Source organism: Heptranchias perlo, chromosome 2, assembly GCF_035084215.1.
Source record: "Heptranchias perlo isolate sHepPer1 chromosome 2, sHepPer1.hap1, whole genome shotgun sequence".
NCBI classification, from domain to species: Eukaryota; Metazoa; Chordata; class Chondrichthyes; order Hexanchiformes; family Hexanchidae; genus Heptranchias; species Heptranchias perlo.
Window position 1 is genome coordinate 160,451,494 of NC_090326.1, and position 20,675 is coordinate 160,472,168.

The following is a 20,675-nucleotide window of genomic DNA, read 5'->3' on the forward strand; positions in this document are numbered from 1 at the left end:
TTAGATAAAAGGGGAACCAGTGGCTTTGGAGCCAAGTTATAAATTATCTTGACCCAACTCCTTCCTGAACTTATCCCGGCTCCGGGGGGGAGGAGAGATGTCGGGGATAGCGGTGTGCCAATATATTTAGAGCAGCAGCAAAAGACCAGAGTGGAAATTGTGACTCCTGCGATGGGCGGTGATTTTTGACCGGCTTCCATTAAAAATACTCAACAACAGGTCTCTCTCTCTCTCCACCCCCACCCTCCGATGTAATTTCATGTCAGTTTCTTCAACAGCCTGTCGATTTCACCAGTCTGGGCAGCGTTCAGAACAAGCACCAGCTCGGGAGACCAGAGCAACAGACCTTCATCCAGAGAGGCTGAGGGAAGAGATTGCCTCTTGCAGTTGAATTGCCGACTCACTCCCGGCGCTTAGAGCGCACGAACACGGCGCAATGCAACCCTTCACTTCCCTTCTCTCACTGTCCCTGGTCTTTTTCCCGCTGGTAAGTTACTTTTTAATACATTATTAATTATTGCTACGCCCTGGCTTTGAATGTGACCCCCCTTCTTTCTGCTGATTTCCACTCTTGTGTGGCGGTTCGGCCCGTCATTTGCTGTATATTTAACGAGCGAGTCAATACTTACAAAAAGGGAGCAAACATAACGGCACTTAATGCAACCTGGGAATAAAAGCTCACGGTGCCCTGACCCCGTGTTTGCCAACCTGTGCTGGCCTTAGGGACCCAAAACAGTGCAGGAATGTACCAGTTACTTTTGACTGCTTGTCCTGCGGTTGATAACTGCACACGCTGTAGGGTTGAAGCGGGGGAAGATTGGCACTACTCTGTTTTCCCTCTGTGACTCCTTTTGTGTGGGCTCAGACCCGAAAGATCAGAAATACCAAAACAAAAAGATGCGACTGGTTCTCCAAGAGGAGAGCCGGTTCTCCTTGTGTATCCGTAAGGAGTTGGTGTTCACACCGATGGCGCCTGTAGTAGTTAGGGTCAGTGCTAGCGAACTCTGCACATCGAGGATTAACCAACACCACAAGAGGCTTCACCGAGTCAGTACAGGCAGAGGCAGTGTTTCACAGTCAGTGGTGGAAGACAACTCTCGACTGGGTAAACTGACAGGGCGTCGAGGCAGAGCACAAACTGTAGTCTTGTGTAGAGTTACACAAATGATTAAGGAGGTAGTAACAGGACACTTAGAAAATCATAATATGGTTGGGCAGAGTGAACACGGTTTTATGAAAAGGATTGACAAATCTATTAGAATTCTTTCAGGGTGTAACTAGCAGGGTAGATAAGAGGGAACCAGTGGATGTAGTATATTTGGATTTTCAAAAGGCATTTGATAAGGTGCCACACAACATTAGGGCTCATGGGATTGGGGGTGATATATTAGCCTGGATTGAGGATTGGTTAATGGACAGAAAACAGAGAGTCGGAATAAATGGGTCATTCTCAGGTTGGCAGGCTGTAACTAGTGGGGTACCGCAAGGATCAGTGCTTGGGCATCAGCTATTTACAATCTATATTAACGACTTAGATGAAAGGACCGAGTGTAATGTATCCAAGTTTGCTGATGATACAAAGCTAGGTGGGAAAGTAAGCTGTGAGGAGGACACAAACCAGAGGACACAGATTTAAGGTGATTGGCAATAGAATCAGAGGTGATATGAGGAAAAGCTTTTCTACGCAGCGAGCGGCTATGATCTGGAATGCACTGCCCGAGGGGGTGGTGGAGGCAGAGTCAATCGTGGCTTTCAAAAAAGGAATTGGATAAGTACTTGAAGGGAAAAAATCTGCAGGGCCACGGGGAAAGGGCAGGGGAGTGGGATTAACTGGATTGCTCTTACAGAGAGCCGGCACGGACTTGATGGGACAAATGGCTTCCTTCTTGCGATAACTATTCTACGATTCTTCTAAGATTCTAAAGAGGTTAAGTGAGTGGGCAAGAATGTGGCAGATGGAGTATTAGTAACATTCGTGCCAGACAAAAGTGCCAGGCAATGACCATCGCCAACAAGAGAGAGTCTAACCACCTCCCTTTGATATTCAACGGCATTACCATCGCCGAATCCCCCACCATCAACATCCTGGGGGTCACCATTGACCAGAAACTTAACTGGACCAGCCATATAAATACTGTGGCTACTAGAGCAGGTCAGAGGCTGGGTATTCTGTGGTGAGTGACTCACCTCCTGACTCCCCAAAGCCTTTCCACCATCTACAAGGCACAAGTCAGCAGTGTGATGGAATACTCTCCATTTGCCTGGATGAGTGCAGCTCCAACAACACTCAAGAAGCTCGACACCATCCAGGACAAAGCAGCCCACTTGATTGGCACCCCACCCCAAACATTCACTCCCTTCACCACCGGTGTACCATGGCTGCAGTGTGTACCATCTACGGGATGCACTGCAGCAACTCACCAAGGCTTCTTCGACAGCACCTCCCAAACCCATGACTTCAACCACCTAGAATGACCACATAGAATAAACTGTCACTTGGAAAGGCATGGTTTAATCAGGGATAGTCAGCATTGATTTGTTCAGGGAAGGTCATGCCTTACAAATCTGATTGAATTCTTTGAGGAAGTGACAAGGAGGATTGATGAGGGTAGTGCAGTGGATGTTGTCTACATGGATTTTAGTAAGGCATTTGACAAGGTCCCACACGGCAGACTGGTCAGAAAGGTAAAGGCCCATGAGATACAGGGAAATGTGGCGAATTGGATCCAAAATTGGCTCAGTAACAGGAAACAAAGGGTGAAAGTCGATGGATGTCTTTGTGAATGGAAATCCGTTTCCAGTGGTGTGCCACAGGGCTCAGTGTTGGGTCCCTCGCTGTTTTTGGTATTTATTAATGATTTGAACTTGAATGCAGGGGGCATGATTGGCAAATTTGCAGACGACACAAAAATTGGCCGTGTAGTTGATAGTGAAGAGGATAGCTGTAGACTCCAAGAAGATATCAATGGGTTCGTGGAGTGGGCGGAAAAGTGGCAAATGGAGTTCAACCCGGAGAAGTGTGAGGTAATGCACTTAGGGAGGGCAAACAGTAAAAGGGAATATGCAGTAAACGGGAATATATTGAGAGGGGTAGAGGAAGTGAGAGACCTTGGAGTGCATGTGCACAGGTCCCTGAAGGTGGCAGTACAGGTAGATAAGGTTGTGAAGAAGGCATACGGAATGCTCTCCGTTATTAGCCGAGGTATAGAATACAAAAGCAGGGATGTAATGATGGAACTGTATAAAACGCTGGTAAGGCCACAGCTGGAGTATTGTGCGCAGTTCTGGTCACCACATTACAGGAAGGATGTAATTGCTCTGGAGAGAGTGCAGAGAAGATTTACAAGAATGTTGCCAGGGCTTGAAATTTGCAGCTACGAGGAGAGATTGGATAGGCTGGGGTTGTTTTCCTTGGAGCAGAGGAGGCTGAGGGGAGACTTGATTGAGGTGTACAAAATTATGAGGGGGCCTAGATAGAGTAGACAGGAAGTACCTGTTTCCCCCAGCGGAGAGTTCAAGAACTAGAGGACATAGATTTAAGGTGATTGGTGGAAGGATTAGAGGGGACATGAGGAAAAACTTTTTTACCCAGAGGGTGGTGGGTGTATGGAATTCGCTGCCAGAATTGGTGGTAGAGGCAGGGACCCTCAACTCTTTTAAAAAGTACCTGGACCTGCACCTAGAGTGCTGTAAGCTGCAGGGCTACGGACCGGGTGCTGGAAAATGGGATTAGAATGGGCACCTGGTTGTTCTTCAAGCTGGCGCGGACACGATGGGCCGAATGGCTCCCTTCTGTGCTGTATCTTTTCTATGGTTCTACAAGGGCAGCAGGCACATGGGAACAACACCACCTGCACGTTCCCCTCCAAGTCACACACCATCCCGACTTGGAAATATATCGCCGTTCCTTCATTGTCGCTGGGTCAAAATCCTGGAACTCCCTTCCTAACAGCACTGTGGGAGAAGCTTCACCACACGGACTGCAGCGGTTCAAGAAGGCGGCTCACCACCACCTTCTCAAGGACAATTAGGGATGGGCGATAAATGCCGGCCTCACCAGCGACGCCCACATCCCATGAACGAATGAAAAAAAATGTGGGCAAGTGTGAGGTTATTCACTTTGGTAGAAAAAATACAAAAGCAGAATATTTTTTAAAAGGTGAGAGATTAAGAAATGTTGGTCGTCAGAAGGGTTTTGGATGTCCTTGTAAATGAATGACCCAAAGTTAACATGCAGGTACAGCAAGCAATTAGGAAGAGAGAGAATACAAACTGCAAACTTGTGCAGAGTTAGACAAAGAAGACAAACTGCAGTCTTGTGCGTAGTTGCAGATAGAACACAAACTGCAGTCTTTTATGTAGTTAGACAAAGAACACAAACTATAGTCTTGTGCAGAGTTAGATATAGAACACAAACTGCAGTCTTGTGCGGAATCAGAGATAGAACACAAACTGCAGCCTTGTATGTTGTTGTGGATAGAACGCAAACTGCAGTCTCGTCCAGAATTAGAGATAGAACACAAACTGCAGTCTCGTCCAGAATTAGAGATAGAACACAAATTGCAGTCTCGTCCAGAATTAGAGATAGAACACAAACTGCAGTCTCGTCCAGAATTAGAGATAGAACACAAACTGCAGTCTTGCGTGTAGAGATAGATAGAACACAAACTGCAGTCTTGTGTGTAGTTAGAGATAGAACACAAATTGCAGTCTTGCGTGTAGTTAGAGACTGAACACAAACTGCAGTCTTGCGTGTAGTTAGAGATAGAACACAAATTGCAGTCTTGCGTGTAGAGATAAATAGAACACAAACTGCAGTCTTGCGTGTAGAGATAGATAGAACACAAACTGCAGTCTTGCGTGTAGTTAGAGATAGAACACAAACTGCAGTCTTGCGTGTAGTTAGAGATAGAACACAAACTGCAGTCTTGCGTGTAGTTAGAGATAGAACACAAACTGCAGTCTTGCGTGTAGAGATAGATAGAACACAAACTGCAGTCTTGCGTGTAGTTAGAGATAGAACACAAACTGCAGTCTCGTCCAGAATTAGAGATAGAACACAAACTGCAGTCTCGTCCAGAATTAGAGATAGAACACAAACTGCAGTCTTCCGTGTAGAGATAGATAGAACACAAACTGCAGTCTTGCGTGTAGAGATAGATAGAACACAAACTGCAATCTTGCGTATAGAGATAGATAGAACACAAACTGCAGTCTTGTGTGTAGTCAGAGATAGAACACAAACTGCAGTCTCGTCCAGAATTAGAGATAGAACACAAATTGCAGTCTCGTCCAGAATTAGAGATAGAACACAAACTGCAGTCTTGCGTGCAGAGATAGATAGAACACAAACTGCAGTCTTGCGTATAGAGATAGATAGAACACAAACTGCAGTCTTGCGTGTAGTTAGAGATAGAACACAAACTGCAGTCTTGCGTGTAGTTAGAGATAGAACACAAACTGCAGTCTTGCGTGTAGTTAGAGATAGAACACAAACTGCAGTCTTGCGTGTAGTTAGAGATAGAACACAAATTGCAGTCTTGCGTGTAGTTAGGGACTGAACACAAACTGCAGTCTTGCGTGTAGTTAGAGATAGAACACAAACTGCAGTCTTGCGTGTAGTTAGAGATAGAACACAAACTGCAGTCTTGCGTGTAGAGATAGATAGAACACAAACTGCAGTCTTGCGTGTAGTTAGAGATAGAACACAAACTGCAGTCTTGCGTGTAGTTAGAGATAGAACACAAACTGCAGTCTTGCGTGTAGAGATAGATAGAACACAAACTGTAGTCTTGCGTGTAGTTAGGGACTGAACACAAACTGCAGTCTTGCGTGTAGTTAGAGATAGAACACAAACTGCAGTCTTGCGTGTAGTTAGAGATAGAACACAAACTGCAGTCTTGCGTGTAGTTAGAGATAGAACACAAACTGCAGTCTTGCGTGTAGAGATAGATAGAACACAAACTGCAGTCTTGCGTGTAGTTAGAGATAGAACACAAACTGCAGTCTTGCGTGTAGTTAGGGACTGAACACAAACTGCAGTCTTGCGTGTAGTTAGAGATAGAACACAAACTGCAGTCTTGCGTGTAGTTAGAGATAGAACACAAACTGCAGTCTTGCGTGTAGAGATAGATAGAACACAAACTGCAGTCTTGCGTGTAGTTAGAGATAGAACACAAACTGCAGTCTTGCGTGTAGTTAGAGATAGAACACAAACTGCAGTCTTGCGTGTAGAGATAGATAGAACACAAACTGTAGTCTTGCGTGTAGTTAGGGACTGAACACAAACTGCAGTCTTGCATATATGTACATAAGTACATAAGAAAAAGGAGCAGGAGTAGGCCAATCGGCCCCTCGAGCCTGCTCCGCCATTCAATAAGATCATGGCTGATCTGATCGTAACCTCAAATCTAAGTTCATGTCCAATTTCCTGCCCGCTCCGCGTAAACCCCTAATTCCCTTTACTTCTAGGAAACTGTCTATTTCTGTTTTCAATTTATTTAATGATGTAGCTTCCACAGCTTCCTGGGGCAGCAAATTCCACAGACCTACTACCCTCTGAGTGAAGAAGTTTCTCCTCATCTCAGTTTTGAAAGAGCAGCCCCTTATTCTAAGATTATGCCCCCTAGTTCTAGTTTCACCCATCCTTGGGAACATCCTTACCGCATCCACCCGATCAAGCCCCTTCACAATCTTATATGTTTCAATAAGATCGCCTCTCATTCTTCTGAACTCCAATGAGTAGAGTCCCAATCTACTCAACCTCTCCTCATATGTCCACCCCCTCATCCCCGGGATTAACCGAGTGAACCTTCTTTGTACTGCCTCGGGAGCAAGTATGTCTTTTCTTAAGTATGGACACCAAAACTGTATGCAGTATTCCAGGTGCGGTCTCACCAATACCTTATATAACTGCAGCAATACCTCCCTGTTTTTATATTCTATCCCCCTAGCAATAAAAGCCAACATTCCGTTGGCCTTCTTGATCACCTGCTGCACCTGCAAACTAACTTTTTGATTTTCTTGCACTAGGACCCCCAGATCCCTTTGTACTGCAGTACTTTCCAGTTTCTTACCATTAAGATAATAACTTGCTCTCTGATTTTTCCTGCCAAAGTGCATAACCTCACATTTTCCAATATTGTATTGCATCTGCCAAATCTCTGCCCACTCACCCAGCCTGTCTATATCCCCTTGTAGGTTTTTTATGTCCTCCTCACTCTCTACTTTCCCTCCCATCTTTGTATCATCTGCAAACTTTGATACGTTACACTCGGTCCCCTCCTCCAAATCGTTAATATAGATTGTAAAGAGTTGGGGACCCAGCACCGACCCCTGCGGAACACCACTGGCTACTGGTTGCCAGTCCGAGAATGAACCATTTATCCCAACTCTCTGCTTCCTGTTAGATAACCAATCCTCCACCCATGCCAGAATATTACCCCCCAATCCAGTGATTCTTTATCTTGAGCAATAATCTTTTATGTGGCACCTTGTCAAATGCCTTCTGGAAGTCTAAATACACTACATCCACTGGTTCCCCTTTATCCACCCTGTACGTTATGTCCTCAAAGAACTCAAGCAAATTTGTCAGACATGACTTCCCCTTTGTAAAGCCATGCTGACTTTGCCCTATTAAATTATGTTTATCCAAATGTTCTGCTACTGTCTCCTTAATAATAGACTCCAAAATTTTACCCACCACAGATGTTAGGCTAACTGGTCTATAATTTCCAGCCTTCTGCCTACTACCCTTTTTAAATAAGGATGTTACATTAGCAGTTTTCCAATCTGCCGGGACCTTTGCCGAGTCCAGAGAATTTTGGAAAATTATTACCAAAGCATCCACAATCCCTGCTGCCACTTCCCTCAAGACCCTAGGATGTAAGCCATCAGGTCCAGGGGATTTATCCACCTTGAGTCCCATTATTTTACTGAGTACCAATTCCTTAGTGATTTTAATCGTATTTAGCTCCTCCCCCCCGAGAGCCCCCTGTTTGTCCAGGGTTGGGATATTCTTAGTGTCCTCTAGCGTAAAGACTGAAACAAAATATTTGTTCAGCATTTTTACCATCTCCATGTTTCCCACCATTAATTTCCCGGTCTCATCCTCTAAGGGACCTACATTTGCCTTAGCCACCCTTTTTCTTTTTATATAACTGTAGAAACTCTTGCTATCTGTTTTTATATTTTTTTGCTAATTTATTTTCGTAATCTATCTTCCCTTTCTCAATCAATCCTTTAGTTACTTTTTGCTGTCTTTTGAAGGCTTCCCAATCTTCTATCCTCCCACTAAGTTTGGCTACCTTATATGTCCTTGTTTTTAGTCGGATACTATCCTTAATTTCTTTACTTAGCCATGGATGGCTGTCATTTCTTTTACACCCTTTTTTCCTCAGTGGAATATATATTTTTTGAAAGTTGTAAAATAACTCCTTGAATGAACACCACTGCTCATGTACCATCTTACCCTTTAATCTATTTTCCCAGTCCACTTTAATCAATTCCGCTTTCATACCATCATAGTCTCCTTTATTCAAGCTCAGTACGCTTGTTTGAGAACCAACCTTCTCACCCTCTAATTGGATATGGAATGTAACCATGTTATGGTCACTCATTCCAAGGGGATCCTTAACTAGGACATTATTAATTAATCCTGGCTCATTGCACAGGACCAGGTCCAAGGTTGCTTGCCCCCTTGTAGGATCAGTTACATACTGCTCAAGAAATCCATCCCTAATACACTCAATAAACTCTTCCTCAAGGCTGTCCTGCCCAATTTGATTTGTCCAGTTAATATGATAGTTAAAATCCCCCATAATTATAGCTGTTCCCTTATTACATGCCCCGACTATTTCCTGATTAATACTTCTTCCAGCAGAGTTGCAACTATTAGGAGGCCTATATACTACGCCCACTGGTGTTTTTTTCCCCTTATTATTCCTTATCTCTACCCAAACTGTTTCATTATCCTGATCCTTTGTCCCAATATCATTTCTCTGTGTTACCGTGATTCCTTCCTTTATTAACATAGCCACCCCACCTCCCCTTCCTTTCTGCCTGTCCTTCCTGATTGTTAAATACCCTGGCATATTTAATTCCCAGTCGTTGTCACTCTGCAGCCATGTTTCTGTAATGGCCACAAGATCATACCCATACGTAGTTATTTGTGCCGTTAACTTGTCCATTTTTTTACGAATGCTACGTGCATTCAGATAAAGAACTTTCAAATATGTTTTGTGACACTTAGTTCCTGCTTTTTCCTTTTTTAACACTTTACCTTTTACTCCATACCTTCTGTCCCTTCCTGACACGCTTTCCTCTGTCTCCCTGCTCAGGTTCCCAACCCCCTGCCACAGCTTTGATGCTGGGTTAATCGCCTTACGCCTTCTAGTTTTTATTTTATCTGTCGTGCCTGAAGTACACTTTCTTTCCACTGCTCTACGCATTTCCCTCTCACTTGTTCTTGAACAACTGTTTGTACTATTTGTATTGTAGATTTCCCCTGGGTCTTCCCCACTCTTGCTGCTCTCAATTTTATTCCCTTCTGACTCCCCGCTCAGGTTCCCATCCCCCTGCCACTCTAGTTTAAACCTTCCCCAACAGCACTAGCAAGCACCCCCGCGAGGACATTGGTCCCGGTCCTGCTCGGGTGTAACCCGTCACGCTTGTACAGGTCCCCAGAACCGGTCCCAATGTCCCAGGAATCTAAATCCCTCCCTCCTACACCATCCCTGCAGCCACGCATTCATCCTGTCTATTCTCTTGTTCCTATACTCACTAGCACGTGGCACTGGTAGTAATCCTGAGATCACTACCTTTGAAGTCCTGCTTTTTAATTTATCTCCTAACTCCTTAAATTCACCTTGCAGGACCTCATCCCTTTTTTTACCTATGTCGTTGGTACCAATATGGACCATGACTACTGGCTGTTCACCCTCCCCCTCCAGAATGCCCTGCAGCCGCTCCGTGACATCCTTGACCCTAGCACCAGGGAGGCAACATACCATCCTGGAGTCACGTTTGCGGCCGCAGAAACGCCTATCTGTTCCCCTTGTATGTTTCAATGAGATCACCTCTCATTCTTCTAAACTCCAGAGTATTGGCCCATTCTACTCAACCTCTCCTCATAGGACAACCCTCTCATCCCAGGAATCAATCTAGTGAATGTTCATTGCACCGCCTCTAAGGCAAGTATATCCTTCCTTAGGTAAGGAGACCAAAACTGCACACAGTACTCCAGGTGCGGTCTCACCAAAGCCCTGCACAATTGTACTTAGACTTCCTTACTCTTGTATTCCAAACCCCTTGCAATAAAGACTAACATGCCATTTGCCTTCCTAATTGTTTGCTGTACCTGCATGCTAACTTTTTGTGTTTCTTGTACGAGGACACCCAAATCTCTCCGAACACCAAAATGTAATGGTTTCTCACCACTTAAAAAAATATTCTGTTTTTCTATTCTTCCTACTAAAGTGAATAACCTCACATTTCCCCACATTATACTCCATCTGCTACCTTCTTGCCCACTCACTTAACCTGTCTATATCCCTTTGCAGACTCTTGGTGTCCCCTTCACTGTAAGAATCTATTAAATATGAAATTGGCTATAAATGGGTTAAGTAGCAGGACCAGGCAGTGTGCAAGGCACAATCAGCTAGCAGCATGGAAAAACACTGGCCTTGTTCGAAGAAGGATGTGGATATGCAACAGAAACCTGTGGTCACCATACAACCTGCCGTGCTCAGCTTAGCTAAAGAAACCGTTGTACTGATTATACAAAGGCAGTTACCACAGGTTAGAGGAACCACTTCCACACTTGACCTATCACCTACAAGACAATCCGTGCAATAGTGTCTAAAAGATTGGCCCGTAGCCGCTGGACGCACAGTCGGAGGAACCAAGGACCAGACACATCCAGTGGATGTAAATATTGGCTGGAGCCTAACCCTGTGTAGTCTTAAGAAGTAGAAGGCTGTCTGTTCAGTCCTAAATGGGTAATATATTTGGGATTGTTAGTTACCGCTTCATAATATATCTGTATTATTTGGCTGTGTGTCAACAATAAAGTTCAGATCCTTTACCAATATGGTGTCAGGTCAAATTGATTACAAGAACCACTACACTTAGAGTGTAGGGGAATTCTTACATCACAGCTTACTTTCCCACCTAGCTTTGTACCGTCAGCAAACTTGGATACATTACACTCGGTCCCTTCATCTAAGTCATTAATATAGATTGTAAATAGCTGAGGCCCAAGCACTGATCCTTGCGGTACCCCACTAGTTACAGCCTGCCAACCTGAGAATGATCCGTTTATCCCTACTCTCTGTTTTCTATCCATTAACCAATCCTCTATCCATGCTAATATGTTACCCCCAACTCCATGGGCCCTTATCTTGCTTATGTGGCACCTTATTAAATGCCTTTTGGAAATCCAAATATACTACATCCACTGGTTCCCCTTTATCTACCCTGCTAGTTACATCCTCAAAAAACTCTAATGAATTTGTCAAACTCGTATTCCTTTCATGAAACCATGTTGACTCTGGCTAATCATATTGATTTTATAAGTTCCCTGTTACCACTTCCTTAATAATGGATTCCAGCATTTTCCCAGCGACTTAGCGTGATCGATCCCTTCTTATCTTTTATTTCAATCCTTATGGACTCTGTTTCTATCCTTCTGTTACTTATGTCCCTTTTTTCTATTGCCATTACGTTATCTCTAATTAATACACCTACCCCACCCCCTTCTTCAATCTCTATCCTTTCTGATTATGTTATAACCTGCAATATTTAGTTGCCAGTCCTGTTCTTTCTGTAGCCATGTTTCAGTTATTCCTACTACATCTGGTTCCTCACTACAGATTATTGCCTCCAGTTCCCTGGTTTTATTTTGGAAGCTGTGTACATTGCTGTACAGGCAGAATAGTTACTCCCTTCAGGGGAGGAGGGAGCTAGTTTCCTCTTGACCTTTCTTTTCATTAACCTTTTTTTTAATGAATTTTGCACTCAACGAGATGAAGGATTTAATGCTGACGAGTGAAATATTTACCATTTCAGGTACCCAGTGTCAGAATCAAGTGCCCCCATGTCAGATGTGGCAAGGTTAGACACATCTCCTTCCGTATTATCCCAACAGCAAGTCTCACTCCCACCTCAGAGTGGAACACCTTGCTGCAACCTTAGCTAATGAGTCAGAAGTTTGTGAGTTCAAGCACTTAATTCAAGCTGTTATATGAGTGCAATACTGAGGGAGTGCTGCATTGTAGGAGGTGCTGCTTTTTGGATGAGACGTTAAACCGAGGCCTTTTATATTAAAAAAAATCCCACGGCAAAGAAGAGCAGGGAAATCCTCCCGCTTTCCTGGCCAATATTTACTCCTCAACCAAATTCATTCAAAACAGATTATCCGGTCATGTATCTCATTGCTGTTTGTGGGACCTTGTGCACAAATTGATTGCTATGTTTCCCTGCATTACAACATGCTTCTTTAATCATCTTAAAGCCCTCAATTGTAACACCCCTTAATCTTCTTTACTCGGAGGAATACGGGTTTTTGTGTTCCATCTTAGTGTTCAAAGAGCTGATTACGGTTGTGGTTCCACTACAAATGAAGCTTTGGTGCGGAGTGATTTTGTTTGGACAGATTCTATATGTACTAAGGCCCCTTTTCCAAGCCCAGTCTCCACTGCTTATAGTGGGCACGTTCGTGAGGACGCGATTCGCCCGCTGCATGCAGCGGCCGGTGTAACCGGGTAACGTTAATAAAATTTAAAATCCTTTTCAATTGCAGTTTTGAAGACTGCCAGAGAGAGGAGACAGTTAAAATTCACACTGCAGCGTGTGCTAAAGAGAGCTGAAACGTCACTAAAAACATCAACGCTGAAAAAACACAGCAAGGCCAGCGGTACCTGAAAGAGAATAAATGGGCTCATATTTTGGATCTGGATATTACTAGCTTTATTGCAGATAGCAATGATTCAACAAGTGTCTTAATCTGTTTAATTTGAGAGATAAAGTACTTTCAACAACAGTTACTTGCATTTATATAGCGCCTGTTAATGTAGTAAAACGTCCCGAGGCGCTTCACAGGAGCGATTCTCAAACAAAATTTGACACCAAACCACATAGAGACATAGGACATAGGAACATGGGAATAGAAATAGGCCATTTCGCCCCTCGAGTCTATTCCACCATTCAATGGAATGGCTGATCTGTGTCCTAGCTCCTTCCATATACTCGCCTTAGCCCCATATCCCTTAATGCCATTAGTTAACAAAAATCTATCAATCTCATTTAAAATTAATATAAGGAGATATAAGGGCAGATTTGGTCAAAGAGATAGGTTTATATTTAACGTCTTGAAGGAGGAGAGAGAGGCGAAGACGTTTAGGGAGGGAATTCCAGTGCTTAGGGCCTAGGCAGCTGAAGGCACGGCCACCAATGGGGGAGTGATTAAAATCGGGGATGCTGAAGAGGCCAGAATTGGAGAAGCGCAGAGATCTCGGAGGGTTGTAGGGTTGGAGGAGGTTACAGAGATAGGGAGGGGTGAGGCCATGGAGGGATTTGAAAACAAGGATAAGAATTTTAAAATCGAGGCGTTACTGGACCGGGAGCTAATGTAGGTCAGCGAGCACAGGGGTGATAGGAGAACGGGACTTGGTGCGAGTTAGGAGACGGGCAGCAGAGTTTTGGGTGAGCTCCAGTTTATGGAGAGTGGAAGATGGGAGATCGGCCAGGAAAACATTGGAATAGTCTAGTCTAGTGGCAACAAAGGCATGGATGAGGGTTTCAGCAGCAGATGAGCTGAGGCAGGGGTGGAGACGGGCGATGTTATGGAGGAGGAAGTGGGCGGTCTTGGTGATGGAGCGGATATGTGGTTGGAAACTCATCTCAGGATCAAATAGGACACCAACGTTGTGAACCGTATGGGGGTTCAGCCTCAGACAATGGCCAGGAAGAGGGATGGATTCAGTGGCTAGGGAATGGGGTTTGTGGCGGGGACTGAAGACAATGGCTTCGGTCTTCCCAATATTTAGTTGGAGGAAATTTTTGCTCATCCAGTACTGGATGTCGGACAAGCAGTGTGACAAATGAGAGACAGTGGAGGGGACGAGGGAGGTGATGGTGAGGTAGAGCTGGATGCCTCAACCAACACCTTAAAAAAAACCCAGACGATCTGGCCATTTATATCATTGCTATTTGTGGGACCTTGTTGTGGTGCTGTGTTTCCTACATTTCCAGCCGTGATTACCCTTCAATAGCTTTGGGACTTTGTGAGGTCATGAAACGTGCAATATAAATGCAAGTCTTTCTTTCATCGCTGAGCATAAACCAGGCAGCAGTGGATCGGCCACCTGTTTTACAGCCCACCCCGTCTCCGTTGGAAACGAAAATCGTGTGGGATAAAAAACGGGTGGCTGACCCACCACTGCCCATTTTAGGCCCAGTGGTAAAAGTCCAAATTTACCCCCGCACCCCCACCCGGTGAACACTGGCAGGCTACTCAATCCTGGGAGACATCACAGCCAACGTGTCCACTGGAAACACTGATAATAGAGACAGGTTAAAAAAAAACCAAATCATTAACCGTCATTATGTGAATCATTTTATGAGTGTTTACAGAATCTCAGCTTCCATGCTGCTGCTAGTTTCCCAGCTGGGTGAAACCAGTTGCTGCAGCTTACCTTGGCTTGTTTGTGAACAAATAACATTATTGAGGTTGTAAATCTGCGCAGCATCAAACTGTCGTGATTCGAGATTACTTGGCTCATTTAACCTGGCGGAGAGTTTTGGTTTAAGTTATATGTTGCTGATATGAACTCCACATCTGTATCTTTAAAGGTTAAATGTCAAAGGTTCTCCATCATTGCTGTCATCTTTATGGAGGAGGACATGCCGGTGCCACCAAGACAAACAGGGGATTGACATTCCCAGTGCGGTACTCAGGGAGTGCCACACTGTTAGGGGTGCCGTCTTTCGGATGAGATGTTGAACTGATACCCCATCTACCCACTCAGGAGGACGTAAAAGATCCCACAGAACTATTTGAAGAAGAGCAGTGGTGTTCTGGCCAATATTTATCCCTTTACAAGTAAAACAGATTATCTGGTTATTATCATTTTGCTGTTTGTGGGATCCTGCTGCGTGCAAAATGGCTGCCGCCTTTTCCTGCATTACAACAGTGACTGCACTTCAAAAGTACTTCATTGGTCAGTAAGTGCTTTGGGACATCGTGAGGTCATGAAAGGTGCTATTTAAATGTAAGATTTACAGCCATAGCTGGGACTCTGTTCCAGGAATCCAATATTTATGACAGAAAAAAATTCCTTTAATCTCTGGACTTGCTGAAAGCTTGTCAGTTTGTGAGCAGTCCAATTAAAGTGACTAGCTTCTTCTCATAGAATCATAGACTTTTACAGCAAAGTGCTACCCCCTTCGTCCTATTCTACTGCCCTTTTCCCACACCCTTTTTAGATTTTTCTCTTTGAAATATTTACTCAATTTCCTTCCCAAAGCTATTATGGATTATCCTTGCAACACTGTTTCTGGTAGGGAATTCTATATCACGACAGTCTGCTTCTGCTTATTTTGTTTCTGTGTTGAAGTAAATGTATGGCTTTCTTCTCCGACCAGCCCCAAGTCTTGTTAGATGGGATCACAGGTCAATATTAGGGATACCACACTGTAACCCCAATTCTCCAGCCTGCGTCTAGCGAGACTCAGCACTGAGAGGACAGCTCCTTTTTACATATCCGCAAGAAAAAAAAGAAAGAACTTGCATTTATATAGCGCCTTTCACATCCTCAGGACATCCCAAAGCGCTTCGGAGCCATTGAAGTAGTTTTTGAAATGCAGTCACTGTGTAAAGGAGGTAAACGCAGCAGCTAATGTGCAGATAGTGAGGTCTCACAAACAGCAATGAGATGATTGACATGATAAATTGTTTTAATGGCGTTGGTTGAGATTAAGGAAATCCCGCCAGACTCAATGGGGGTAATTTTGACTTTGGGCGATAGTGTAAAACGGACGATATTGTTATCAGCCGCCCGTTGTCCATCTCTCCCGAGGTGCTCTCAGTGCTGAGTCCCACTGGACACAGACACAGGCGGGAAAATTGCTCAGTTCGAACCCGTACCGATGCCCTTGTTGGTTTCTGTGCTGGGACGGGTATCGCTTACAGCCTGCTGCTACCAGTGTTTATAACTCATGAACATAAGAACAATGACGCACAGGAGAAGACCCTCTGGTCCAGCCGGCCTGTCCCACCCTATTGTGATACCTTGTGCATCACAATATATACACTCCCCACCCCACCCGAAACCATATGATCTCTAGGGCGAGGCGTAAAACCAAATCAAAAACCCAGGCCAATTTGGGAAAAAAAAACCTGGGAAATTCTTCTCCGACCTCCCAAGGTGATTGAAACTAGCCCAGGAGACCACTCTGGCCCTGATTATTCTATGAAGCACCTACCTTTTGTATGAGGTGATCCCCGACTTTAATTAGCTGTTGCCTTTTGTTGCACCTCCCGTAAGCATCCCCTAGCAACTGAAAGCAGAGATCTCATACTCTCTAAGACTCACACAATCTTAGATTGCCAGTACACAGTAGTTTATTTCTCTCTAAGCCACTCTGTAAAAGTCTATTAGCAACATACTACATTGGAGTTTGGCTCAGATTCCGAATTCACTGACAATTATTTACAGAAATTAGATAGGATACGTACAGAACGGCAGTCCAATCTTTGAAGCAATGGAATCATAAAGCACAGGAGGAGGCTATTCGTCCCATCGTGGCTGTGCTGGCTCTTTGAAAGAGCTATCCAATTAGTCCCACTCCCCCCGCTCTTTCCCCATAGCCCGGCAAATTCGAGGATATATCCAATTGCCTTTTGAAAGTTACTACTGAATCTGCTTCCACCGCCCTTTCAGGCAGCGCATTCCAGATCGTAACAACTCACTGCCTAAAAATCGTAACCACTCGCTGCCAAGTATATGCTACATACTACACTCTGCCCTTGACAGCAGTGAATGCAAATAATGCCTTTACCGAGAGCCTGTAACATGTTCCAGCACTCGCTTTCACTTCAGATTCACTCAGGACCACTGTGGGCTTTTGTGGTTTGGTCCTTTTCTCTCTCTCTCTCTCGCAGGCCCCGAGTTTAAATGGGCCATTAGCCTTTGAACAGCCAGCAATGCACACCTATGGCTCAATGTTACCATTAGCACGTTCAATGATGGACAGGTGCTGTTCACACCATCCTGGTTTAATTAACACATTAATTAATACTGTATGAAAGGGGAAGCTAGATAAGTACATGAGGAAGAAAGGAATAGAAGGATATGCTGATAGGGTTAGATGAAGTAGGGAGGGAGGAGGCTTGTCTGGAGCATAAACACCGACATAGACCTGTTGGGCTGAATGGCCTGTTCCTCGGCTGTAAATACGAAGTAATTCTATGTAAAACAAGGGCCATCTTCAGGAGGCCATCTCAGACCTTCCTCAGCCTCATTTTTAGGGTCATACAAAATGCATATTTATTTATTATAAGCCTCTGTGTCCCTACACACTGTGACAATAACATGGAATTTGTCCGAATGGACATTCAGTTGCTGTAACGATTTTATTGTGAATGCACATTTTTTTTTTACAGACTAATTCAATCCATCCAAGTTGTAGTATATTGCAACATATCCAAGAAGCTACTGCCAGCTGTATGAGGATAAGCTCCAACCAGTCCACAGAATTCAACGGCACTGCTGCAGCTTCACCCGGTATGTGACTTTGCCTCCATTCTGTCACAGCAAACAAGTGGGTCAAGTCCACACAGCACGAAAGGACAAACACACACGGTAACACAAGGACGTGCAATTCTCTACCAAAAACATCAAGCCATTCATCTTATTTGTGGTTAAATAGTCACCATTAAAATAAAAGTCAGGTGTCATCCATGACTCAGTTGGTAACGGTCTCGCCTCTGAGTCAGAAGGTTACGGGTTCAAGTCTCACTCCAGAGACTCGAGCATGTAATCTGGGCTGACACTTCCAGTGCAGTACTGAGGGAATGCTGCACTATGTTAGAGGTGCCGTCTTTCGCATGAGACGTTAAATCGAGGCTCTATCTGCCCTCTCAGGTGGATGTAAAAGATCTTGTGGTGTTATTTTGAAGAAGAGCAGGGGAGTTCTGCCTGGTGTCCTGGTTAATATTTATCCCTCAATCAATATCGCTAAAAACAGTTTAATTGTTCATTTATCACATTGCTGTTTGTGGGACCTTGCTGTGCGCAAATTGGCTGCCGTGTTTCCTGCATTACAAAAGTATTTGATTGGTTGTAAAGCACTTTGGGATGTCCTGAGGTTGTGAAAGAAGCTACAAAAATACAAGTTTGTTCGTTCTTTCTCTTTCTTTCTCTCCCTTTCATTCTCTCTCTCGTTCTCTTTATTTCTTTCTCTCTTTATTTCTTTTTCTCTTTCTTTCTCTCTTTCTTATATCGCACAGCATGATTTCAGCCTGAAAGTTTGACATTATGAAGCCTATTTCTCAAGGCTGTGCTCCTGGCTTTGTTCGATGGGAACACTAAAAGAACATGGGGGGAAGCGATGGATTTCAAGTCTCGATCTCTTGCGCCCGATCTCCGACCCCCGACTCCCCCCCCCACCCCCCCCAGAAGTGGCTGCCGAATTGGAAGCCGCAACAACGTCTGAAACATGTGTTGGGCATCTTGAATATGCAATCCGGAATCCTAACACAGGTTTCTCCCTCCCCATCCCCGTGGTTTCATCACTGGGAAATTGGGAAGCAGCACGGATCATACAGACTGACCTCCATGCCCAGTTCTCCGATTCCCGTTCCTGTCAAGCGGGACTTTGTGCCAGAAGTACAGCCTTGCTGTATACCGGTGTCACCATTTACCAGAGCCTAATGTTCCACATAGCAGTTTACTAAACAATCCCAGAAACATAGGCTCCGACTCTTGTTACCATTGCACCTCGAACATTGGCGCAGATGGGAGTAACAGGCCGCAGAGTGGGTCTGAAATCAGATCCCTCTTGGATTTCCCAGTCGGCTCAGGGATGGGTGGTGGAAGCCCCTGCTCGAGACGAGCGGGGGCTTCGTGTACATATCGAAGTGCGGACAAGAATTGGCTAAATACTTGAAGGAAAAATATTTACAGGGCTATGGGGACTAATTGGATAGCTCTGGCATGATGGGCTGAATGGCCTCCTTCTGTACTGTAACATACCATGATACTATGATGCTATGTCATTTGGACACGATTTGGCCCAAAGAATGGAACATGGAAGAATAGACCTGCAACATGGTGCTGGGATTCTGCCCACTCACCTCCAGGTAACTCTGCAAGCCAACACCCCAACTGGTAGGATGCTCTTAGCTGAACACACAGCAGGCAGCTTACCAGCGACCTATACTGGTAACCTGCACAGTTCCAGCTAATTAAATGCACATGCCTGCAATTTCCCGATCGTAACTGGTGGAATATTGGCGAAAACCTCGGAGAAATGGCAGATGATCGGGAACCCGCATGGAAATTCCAACTCACACATGGGCACCAAACCTCAGGAAGGATATATTGGCCTTGGAGGGGGTACGGCACAGATTCACCAGAATGACACTGGAGCTTAATGGGTTACATAGAATTTACCACCCAGAATCAGGCCATTCGGCCCAACCGACCTATGCCGGTGTTGATGCTCCACACGAGCCTCCTCCCACTCTATTTACTTCAGCTCACCCTATCATTATCCTTCAATTCTTTTCGTTAGACCGCACCTGGAGTACTGAGCAGTTCTGGGCACCGCACCTTCGGAAGGACATATTGGCCTTGGAGGGAGTGCAGCATAGGTTTACTAGAATGATACCCGGACTTCAAGGGTTAAGTTACGAGGAGAGATTACACAAATTGGGGTTGTATTCTCTGGAGTTTCGAAGGTTAAGGGGTGATCTGATCGAAGTTTATAAGATATTAAGGGGAACAGATAGGGTGGATAGAGAGAAACTATTTCCGCTGGTTGGGGATTCTAGGAGTAGGGGGCACAGTCTAAAAATTAGAGCCAGACCTTTCAGGAGCGAGATTAGCAAACATTTCTACACACAAAGGGTGGTAGAAGTTTGGAACTCTCTTTCGCAAACGGCAATTGATACTAGCTCAATTGCTAATTTTAAATCTGAGATAGATAGCTTTTTGGCAATCAAAGGTATTAAGGGATATGGGCCACAGGCAGGTATATGGAGTTAGATCGCAGATCAGCCATGATCTTATCAAATGGCGGAGCAGGCACAAGGGGCTGAATGGCCTACTCCTGTTCCTATGTTCCTACGTTATCTTTCCATTCCTTTCTTAGGACAGGTGAGGACAGGTTGCATAAACTTGGCTTGTATTCCCCCGAGTTTAGAAGGTTAAGGGGTGATCTAATCAAGGTGTTTAAAATGATAAAAGGGTTTGATAGGGTAGATAGAGAGAAATTATTTCCTCTGGTGGGGGAATCCAGAACAAGGGGGCATAACCATAAACTTAGATTGAAGTCTTTCAGGAGTGACCTCGAGAAGCATTTTTTCACACAAAGGGGAGTGGAAATCTGGAACTCACTTCCCCCAAAAGGCTGTGAATGCTGGGGGTCAATTGGAATATTCAAGACTGAGCTCG

General features: G+C 44.6%; 1 protein-coding gene across 1 annotated transcript in view; it reads left to right on the forward strand.

The window, feature by feature from the left end:
• The first annotated feature begins 304 nt into the window (after positions 1-304).
• Positions 305-20,675, forward strand: part of LOC137332486 (vasoactive intestinal polypeptide receptor 1-like) — a 101,201-nt gene continuing 80,830 nt past the window's right edge. The window contains exons 1-2 of the mRNA XM_067996377.1: positions 305-487; positions 17,663-17,783. Of these exons, the coding sequence (XP_067852478.1) occupies positions 437-487; positions 17,663-17,783 (172 nt within the window). The 5' untranslated portion in view covers positions 305-436. The remainder of the gene's footprint in view (positions 488-17,662; positions 17,784-20,675) is intronic.